Consider the following 10495-nt stretch of genomic DNA (forward strand, 5'->3'; position numbering starts at 1 on the left):
TGCGGAGGGATTCAGATTCAATAAAATGAAATTATTGGATTAAAATCTGCAAGCTAAAAAAGAAAAACAGCAAAATTACCATGTTGCACGAATGTAGTAAAAATGGAAGAAGTATATCCAATCAGATAAAGTAAATAGTGTAAAGTAGAATCAGCCAGGCATTGGAATAACATGATCCATATCCACAAGCCTCATCAAAATAAATAGCAGACCTTCCATATTGCCTCTTGCTCATTCACTTGCAGGACAAAATCACTTACCTAATATTCCCAGACGGTAGTTAATGGTGATCACAATAACGTTCCCATAGCTCGCCAAAATGCTGCCATCAATCATGTTCCCAGTGCCCTCCATATAAGATCCACCGTGGATATAGACCATAACTGGCTTCTTACTGTTCTGATCATGAATATCTGGGAAAAAAAGCCAAGTAAGGAAACACAATAAAGAATCACACTGACTCACTGATACCAAATACAGGACAAAGGAGGTTCATAAATCTTCCTAGTTTTGACTTCAATTAATCACATTTATTTTTATGAATGACATATGCCTTAATAAGAGTGCCTAAGGAAAATGATCAATGCTATTACATTTTCTATCCATGGAAGTGATATTTGGAGACACTAAAGAACATTTGGAGTAATATGCTCATATAAGCTTCTGTATATATCAAATGCAGTAAAATAAGTGTTTTAAGGTAAAGTATCGATTTCCTAAGTTCTGCTCAAATTCTAAAATGTGATTTGAATTGACAAAGCACATAGCATCCTTGAGAAAATATATTGTCACTAATTACATGTAAAACCAACTTCAAATTTATAATTTTAATATAAATATCTTTTTAATTTGCAGGTGAGTGTACAGATTCATCTTCAATTTAACAATAAAAACATAAAAGTAGTAATGAAACTATAAACGTTCAACAGAAAAAAAGATGACAAAAAACTAATATATGGTTAGAAATCATCAACAGAAAAAGTGGGAAAAAATAAAAATTGTCCAAGTATCTTTACTTTATTGATTGCAATAATACCCCAACATTTTTAAGTAACAAAAATGAAAAAGATGTCATAAAAATGGCAAAAGAATTTGAACTCAAGACAAAATTATTTAAATGCTTTATATTTTCACAGAAAATATAAATTTCCATTGTGACTTGCAATCAATGAATACTCCTAGTAATTACTTTATTATTGTAATTAGGAATGATGTAAAAACAATGATCTGTGATGAAGAAATTCAGAGACCATCTGTAAAGCCTGCTTTCTCAAAAGTTATGATTAAATAATCTGTTTAACATTAATCAGTCATTAGGTTTATATTTAATTTTTAGGAAGACTGACCTCATCTGTAAATACTTCTGAATATAGATATGTGTTTGTGTATAAATATCAAAAGAAAATCCACGTGCTTGTGCATATTTATTTTCACGTTTTTCTCCAATAAAGCTTTTTCTTTTTCTTTTCTACTTCATGAGGACACTTTTGGAATATTAGAAAGGGATTTTGAGGAAATAAACTACCATCATTTGGATGGTGGCTCCATTTAGAATAAATTATGATCACAATTTCATTGGGTGCATACAGGAGGCATGAGCAGCCCACTGGTCACAGTAAAGTACACAAAAGAGTGTCAAGTTTCCCAAGGATTGTAGATATTTAATACATGGCAGAAGACTGTCTTTTATTTTCCCATGTAAAATATAAAGTAAAAATTATCTAGTAATCATTTATCCAATATACATTACACAGAATTTTTTAAATAAGCTGCTATGTGAATAAGAAAAGACATTCCTCGTGTTCCACTGCCTCTTTCTGGTTTCTGATTTGCTTTTTTGCATGACTGGCTGTTGACTACTAAATTGTGGAAAAAATAATACGTACAAACTTTTAAAGGCTGCTGTAATGTGTTCCCTCAGAAAATATGCTAGATTAACATCTCCTACCTTTTCATGAAACATATAACACAATTATCTTGAACCTGTTGAAGTAATAACCACATGTAATAATTCCAAGTTAAAAAAGAATTCCTGTTTATCAATATTAAATGAAAATTAGATAGTATTTTAACAGTAATAACAACTTATTGGGAGCATTTAGGAACCAGACCCTAATTATTAAAAAGGAAATATATTAAAAATCGAAAGTTGAGCAAAATATAGTAGTAGAAGGTACAAGAGAAAAAAAGGTGTGTTTTATTTTTATTTATTTATTTCTATGAACACTGACAAAATACAAGGTGTTCTGAAGTCCTTATTAAAGAAGAGGCTGCTTGAGGCAAATATTGATTTTAATCTTTGAATGCCATCAATGAGATCTGTTAGAGAGCTATTTGAGACAATGACAGGTGTATGAGCTTAGAGCTCAGTAATAATAACAACAATATTAGGAAAAGACCAGGCATGAAAGTAATGTACTTGGAGAGCAGTCGATTTATGAAGAGAAGCAAAGAGGGCAGCAACAACAAGTGACCGGTCAAAAAAATGTTTTTGAGGAAGATGGGTTGACCAGCAAGGATAATTCGCCACTCACTGCTGGGCTTTAAGTTGCTTTTAGACAGAGATCCAAAGATTTCTCAAGGGCCATATCTTAAAAAAAAAAAAAAAAATAGAGTTCCATGCATTTTGCTACCCAGATGAGAAAAAAATGCACTTTTACCCATACTATGGAACCTTCTCAGTGAGTAAAGATTTGTTTTAGTACTTTTAGGTTTCTTTTAGTTTTAAAACCATTTATTCCACAAAAAGGGACAGAATATAGTGTGTTAGATGTCTGCCTGGCTAGCTCATTCTTTCCATTAAAAAAAACCATTTCACCCAAGGTTGAGTTATCTATTGAGCAATTTGGGAGCCTTCAGAAAAAGTTCTCACAGTAACAAAACATTTTGGTGAGAAAAAAATGTTTTCAAAATAGCCATGGTGTAAAAAGAAAGATGCACACAGCTAGCTTTTTGTTCCTTTTCAATTCTAAGATACCCTTATATTTTTTTTCTTTAAATGCTGTTAAAAGGCAGTCCTGAAAGAAACAACAGCATCTTGTTAAAATACTTTTTGATGTACTTCACTGTGAGCAGAGTCTTCAAAACCTATTTTAGAATCAATATGTTTGCCAAGAAAAACAAACAAACAAAACAAAAAAAAACCACAGAACTGAAATTCCAGCCCCTTCATAGTTTTACTGAGGTGTTGCAGAATTTTGCAGTTTATGGAAACAATTAAGAAGATCAAAGCTCCAAAATATAATATTAACTTACAAAATAACATTTTAAGGGAAGAAAACAAAGTATACATGCATGTTTTAAATTTTTATTTCCTCTTATTGAGACCAAGTTTAAAAAAAGAAAAAAGAAAAGGGAGGAAGTGGGCTTCTTTGTGAATAAAATTTTGTTACTCATTTCATGTCTAGAAATAATGTTTATACTTCTTCTCACAGTGATTTTCAGTTCTCTACGTGATAATTGGTTTTAAAAATGACAGTGGTTTCCATACAAGAAGAAAATAAATAAAGAAGCACACCAAAGTGTACTAGCTTCAAATAAGGCGAGGAAAAACAGATTGAAATGAAAAAAATAAAGAGATAGATAGATATAAAATCATGCATCAGGGTTGAGCTTTGAAAAAACAAAAAATACCTTCATCTTCACCACGGTCATTACTGGTTATATCATCTGCGTTTTTCTTTGTGTTGGCTCCTGGGGTCATATTGAGAAGGAAAATAAAGGGAAAAAAGAGAATTCAAAAACAACAGGTTTGCAAAAAATTCAGAAAAGAGAGAGATGCTACCCAGTAAAAGAAAAAAAAATAATGTAACACAAAAAGTTAAAATCTGTTACATTTGAATTTCAAAAAAATGAAATAGGGCGATGCAAAATGCATATAAACATAAAGATGTCAAGAAGAACAAATTCAAAATGTTACTTGCAAAAAATATTAGATATTCTGTGAAAATGCAGTTTGGGGGTTAAAATGATACTATTCCAAAAAAAAATGCTATAGTGAATTGCTTTAAAAAAAGAGAAAATTAAATTATTAGAAAAGAGATTTCCCACATTCTTAAAGAAATGCATATGAAGTATTCAATGGTCCTCTGGTTTTAACATGTTATCATCTAAATAAATTGTTGAAATGTCACGGATACACTATAGTTAGAAAATTGCATGATGTAAGCTGAAACATACATAATAAAAATGGAAAGATTTCCATCAAAATATCATAAAATCAACATTAGTTTCATGCATTAAAACCTTACAAAAACACAATTACAAAAAAAATAATTGTCACTAACTTAAACCACTAAGATTCACCTTTAATCAGTGGTAAGAGGACCAACACTCATTATTTAGTCTTGCTTTCTACTTTTAAAAATCTACTACTTGTGATAAGTATTTAAGTAAAGGCAAAATATTTTAGGTCATGTTCTCTTTGTTTGAAATACGTATTCAATATTATTTGAAAGTTGTTACTTGAGTTTGTTAAAAAATATAGAAATTACCTATGCTAATTACCTCAATAAAATCTGCACAGAGATTTTAATATAGGAAAAACGCAGGAAGGAGTCCTTAACCATACCAAAAAAATTAACTTCCCTTATATCCCTTGTATACTTTGGTTTTTATAGTTTCCAGATATATGAGACTAAAGCATTCAATTTTGCCTGAATTATTTAGTAAATTGACTGAATTGCCTTCTTTTGATAGACAGATGCAGTCTGTGTATACATGACCAATTACCAATAACTGAATTGTGTCAGGCAATTAAAATGGTCTTTGAATTCCTAGAGTGCTAGGACAAGTGGATTAGCATAGAAGACAAACACTGTCATCTGCAACATGTATATATTATAAACATTCTTTAGTTCCATATAACTCAGAAAAGCTAAAACATGTTTTGAAACCAAGATTTGCTATTGCTGTTTTCATACATCAAACAAAGGTTAACTACCGTTGATCTCATGAGGCTCAACACCCTTTAATAACCAGGTCTGAGTGTGTGGGTGGGTGGGTGTGACAGCCTTGCTAATTTATCTTCTGTCTTTATGAGATTTACCATTTCATGGCATTTTATATAAATGAACTCATATAATATATGATCTTTTGTGTCTGGCTTCTTTTACTTAATATATTGTTTAAAAGTCCATCCCTCTTGTAGCATGCATCAGTACTTCTTTCCTTTTTATGACTATTTTCATTGTATAAGCATAACAATTTTTTAATCCATTTATGTGCTGATTGACTTTGGGGCTGTTTCCACTTGATTATTACAGATAATGCTGCTGTGAACATTTATTTGTGTATCTTTTTTTGCATAAATATGTTTTCATTTATCTTGCATAAATACCAAGTGGTATAATTGTTGTTTCATACGGGAAGTTTATGTCTAATTGTTTCAAGAAGCTGACACTTTTCTAAAACAGCTGCACCACTCAGCATTCTCACCACCAGTATATGAAGGGTCTTTATTTAAACTACTCCAATCCCTAGCAAACACTTGTTAATATCTTTTTGGTTATAGTCACGTTGATGGCTAGAAAATAGTATTCATTGTAGTTTTAATTTGCATTTAGCTAATGCCTAACAACTAATGATAGTAAACATCTTCTAATGTACATTCTTCTTTGGTGAAATGTCTATTCAAATATTTTTGCACAATTAAAAAATGAGTTATTTCCTTCTTAGTGAATTATAGCAGTTATTTATATTTTCTTGATAAAACTATTTTATGAGAAATATGTCTCACAAATCTTTTCTCCCAGTTTGTGGCTTTTCTGTTTATTCAGTGATGTCCTTTGCCATGGAAAAGGTTTTAATTTTGATGAGTTTCAATTCATTCACTATTTTCTTTTAAAGTTTATACTTTTGATGTCATGTTTCCGAACTTCTTCCTTAACTGATGTGCTCACATTATCTATGCAAGAATATGAGGAAATAATAGAACCAAAAAGAGCCCTTAGCATTATTGTTCTTAATAGGATATATCGTATTAAAATTTTATTTATTCGTTTATATTTTATTACACTTTACTATCTCTTAAGAAGGCAAAGTTCATTATCAACTTAGTCTTATTATCCCAAATACAGAAAGAGCCATTCTTGGCTAAATACATTATTTTCTATACAGGGGAAGTTGTATAATGGCCTATGGGGGAAAAAATTATTTCTTAGCTATCATAGATATGGATGTGATTGATTAGTTTGTCACTTGGCCACAGTGGAATATAAATTTAATCTTGTAATCCAATACATAGAGGAGATGGGGGAGCATTTATAACATCCCAGGTTGCTGCAACAGGAGATGAATGGAACCTCCTCACATCAGACTACCCATGATTCATGAGTTTATTTACTCATAAACCCATCCCTTCTACAAATGTATATTGATGCTTTCAACATGTAGTCCCTGGGTAAGAGAGAATATGGCACACCCAGCCTGGAGGAAGTCACAAATATCAGAAACAGATATGCATAGAGATGAATCCAATGAGACAGGAAAATGCACCCATGATTTTTTAGAATCCTCTGCTGAGCCTAGTAGGAAAATCTGGGGGTAGAAGTGTGGTTGATGAGGAAAAGATGAGCATAGGTAAGCACTTGTGGAAGAACTGGGACCAGAAATAAATTTCTATGAGCAATGAAAGGAGGCTGCTATAAGAGGAAACAGTGAGGTGGAGGAGGAAGGGGTGAAGGGGACACAAGTAACCCCAGGAAGGGGAGAAGGGCAGGGATTCAAACTGGACACCTCCTCAGTTCTCTCTACACCTTGACAATCAACTAAACTGAGATAAATATTCCATATATAAATATTAAAATACATCTAAACTTCTATTTGAATATTATTATCTTAGTGAATCTGAAAGATGACTTTCAGGTGGGAACATTTATTGATGGGCTTCATCCAATGCATGTACATCTTGAAAAATTGATGACATAAAAATTCAATTTCTGCATTTGAAAAAAACTGGCTTAACTGACATATAGCTCAATTTTTTTATTTCTTGAAGTCAGAACATCTGAACAGAAGCAAGCTTCACTCAATAGAAATACATATAATATGAGAGACCTATTTTATGAAACTTTCAACAAAGGGGTTTCCCAGGAAGTAGCATTTGGAATGACTTCTCTTATATTACACACCATGGCAAAGCAGGGTGGATGGTAAGAATGTGTCATGCATAGTGAAGGCCATTCTTTGTGAAATAGAAACAGATTTTTGGTGACCAGAAATGTTTGTAAAAGAGAATATCTGAAGCTGAGTACCTGAAAATTGATTTCTTTTAAATCATTGGAAGAGTTATACTTTGAAAAATGTTGAAAAGGAATCTGCCAGTTTGAAGACCTCTGCTCAAGGGCATGTAACTACTAGGTAGACAATTGCTGAATTATAAGGTGTAGTCCACTGACAGGCAGAGTCCCCTTTTCTACAATCCTTCCTGTGAATTTTCTATTCCTCATAAATACAGATAGAATCTGTGTTCTCACCCACTAAATCTTGAATGGCTTTATGATTTGTTTTTGCAAAATATTTTTTTTAAGTGAGAATGTGCTATTTTCAAGACTGGGACTCAAAATTCCCTGTACATGTTCTTACTCACTTGAAACTTTGCCACTGTTGCATGAAGAATTTCAGGTTAATGATCTGGAAAATAAGACATCACACAGAGAAGAGCCCATTGGCCCCAATCTAGACAAAACTACCTCCAGCAAACCCCCAATTATGTGAGACAGAAAAATCAACAAAGTAGATATACGAATGAGCCTGATCATGATCAAATGTCTAGCTTACATGATGTGCAAGCTCATAAACAACAGTAAGCATTTAGTGTTTTAAGGCACTGATTTTTAGTGTTTTGTTATGCGGCAATAGCTAACCGATACATAGGATAATACTAATTTTATCTTCAGTAGATACTGACATATTACTTTCTAAAAGAGTTACATTATGTTATACATCCATTAGCAGGTAAAATAATTCCCTGTTCTTTACACTCTTGTCAACACTTGATATTATCAGATATTGTTTTTGTCATTTGATGGGTTTGAGATATTAGCATTTTGTATGAAAATCTGTATTTTTCTTAAAACTAGTGAAGATGTGCATCTCTGCATTTGCTTTCTTGATTGTTCCCAATTCCTTTCTTGAATAACATGTCATTTTTTGATTTGCTGCATATCTCTGTCATTGATTTGTAGGAAATCTTTATATCATGAATGTTAACTTCTTCTCAAGGATGTAATAGCAGACATTTAATAGTGCATAGTGTATGCTGGGCCCTGTTCTACATGTTTTATGCGTTTTTCACAGATACCCTATGAGATGGATAATTAGTAACTCTTCATTTTACATTGAGGAAATTGAGGTATTAAGAGATTAAATAATTTGCCCAACTTTGTACAGTTTAATAAACATTCAGAATATCTTTTTTAGCTTATTGTCTTTAAGCATTTTATAGATTTTTATTATATAAATTTTAAATGCATATGAAGTATAATTCATTATATCTTCCTGTATAATTTTTGCTTTTTATAAAAATGATTCTTTTATCCAAAGGTATGAAGATATAACATACAGATTATTTTAATTATTTCCTTAGATACCAATACCAGTTTTAGGCACATGGGTATTATATTTCTTTATTTATATGCCAAGTATTTATATCTGCTAGGATCTGTTTCCATCTCCCTTGTTCTATCTCTGGTCTCAAATCCCTGGGCTAAGGTAATCCTCTCGCCTCCACCTCCCAAAGTGCTGGGATTACAAGCATGAGCCACCTTGCCCAGCCATAGGTTGTTTTTAAATGCTTAGCACTGAAACGATTCTTTCTGTAGCAAAAGTTAACTGATAAATCATCATAACATGGCTTAACTCATTTTATTATCAAGTCTCCTTTGGACTTTTGGACATTCTGCTGTTTTTTTCCGCCTGCAAATTACATATTCTTCTGGTTGACTCCTTTTATTCTTCACCTTAAATTCTATTGCCTCAGAAAGGCATTCTCTGATTATCTCAAACTTCCACTCCTAAATAAATTTTAGTTTGTTTATTATTCACTGTAGTAGATATTTTTCTTCACAACATTTATTAGAATTTTAATATGATACATTTTAAATTGTCAGATCGTTAGCTCTAAAAAACAAAAGTGTTTTCTGTGATTATTCAACATAGTTTTCCATTATGACTACCAAATATTCAGCACATATATGTATGTTACATGGTAAATATCTGTTGTCTGAATCTTGTGCCTTTAATTGAAAGCATATACATATTACAAGAAAGAAGTCATAGTCATACCAAGTATGAAGAACAGCGAGAAATATAGTGAGGGAAAGATGGATTCTTCTATGTAGTACATATAATTAATTCTCCTCCCATGTGTGGAAATGCAATGTTGCATCTTCTTACTTAAACCTAAGGTTATTACATTTTAACTCATCATCATTTGTCAATATAAGGTTTTAGGGTAGCATACAGTGTGTAAGAATTCTGACATTTAATTTGCTATGGGTTGCCATTTCAAAAAACTTGGGGAAATGTTTTTGTAATTACAGAAAAAGAAAGGTCTAGATCATTCTAATTTCCTACAAGTTCAAGAATCCGTCATTGTAATAATGGAAATAGTTAATAAGGTTTACAAAAATATCGATTTTTCTGTGTGTTTTCTTGTTTTTCCCTGGCTAGTATTGGAAGACAGATTGAGAAAAAAATGTGAATGATAATTTCCCTTTCTTGTTTCGCAATAATTAGGAAGAATTAATTTCACACTTTTCAAACAGAAATGAAAATAAATATATTTTTAGGTCTCGGACATATGCCTGTACTTATTAGAGTTCTAGAGCATTGTCTAACCTTAAGTAAGCATTTTGTAAGGTTTCTGTTATAAATTTTGTTATTGAAATGTTTCTGTACTCAGAAATAAAAGACAAATCTTATATTAACATGAGTTTCTCCCATTTCTTTAGAACTTTCAGCTGCTAGAATATTGCCTTACTAGACTCTGGTGTGGCTATGTGCTCTTTGAGCTATGGCTGTCGCCACACTTCCTGGCTTTGGCCCCCTCCCCCACCTTGGGGAGGTAAATCTTCTTTCTCCCCACTCTCTCTCTAACTTACTTTTAAACAAACTTTTATTTCTTTTAAAAAAAAAGAATATACTACCTCTTGAATAATATATGCACTTGAGATTAAATCACAGTGTGTTTAAAAATGGGAACTACATTAACATTGTTTTGCTAGGCATTTTTATGTATCTTTATTTTAAAAAGTCATGTTGAAAATGAAATTAATTGTGTAAGAATTATCCAGTGGAGTAAGAAATTTTTTAAAAAGAAAATGAAGTTGATTTTTATGTGCCTTAAGATACCTCCTGAAATATTTCTATAAAAGTCAGTAACCTTAACATATATATTAGATATGTAAATATATATGTAATGTATATATTTCTAGACTATATATTCTAGTCATATATATATATATATATATATATATATATATATATATATATA

At 31.6% G+C, this 10495-nt stretch overlaps 1 protein-coding gene across 1 annotated transcript in view; it reads right to left on the reverse strand.

The window, feature by feature from the left end:
* Positions 1-260: 260 nt before the first annotated feature.
* The window catches only part of LOC103262171 (neuroligin-4, X-linked-like), a gene marked incomplete at its 3' end in the record, with an annotated part of 175200 nt that continues 164965 nt past the window's right edge, over positions 261-10495 (reverse strand). The window contains exons 5-6 of the mRNA XM_008059828.2: positions 3634-3693; positions 261-413 (exon numbers count right to left, since the gene is read on the reverse strand). Of these exons, the coding sequence (XP_008058019.1) occupies positions 261-413; positions 3634-3693 (213 nt within the window). The remainder of the gene's footprint in view (positions 414-3633; positions 3694-10495) is intronic.

The sequence above is a fragment of the Carlito syrichta genome, unplaced genomic scaffold (assembly GCF_000164805.1).
Source record: "Carlito syrichta isolate Samal-C Ts95f unplaced genomic scaffold, Tarsius_syrichta-2.0.1 Scaffold17287, whole genome shotgun sequence".
In the NCBI taxonomy this organism is placed as follows: domain Eukaryota; kingdom Metazoa; phylum Chordata; class Mammalia; order Primates; family Tarsiidae; genus Carlito; species Carlito syrichta.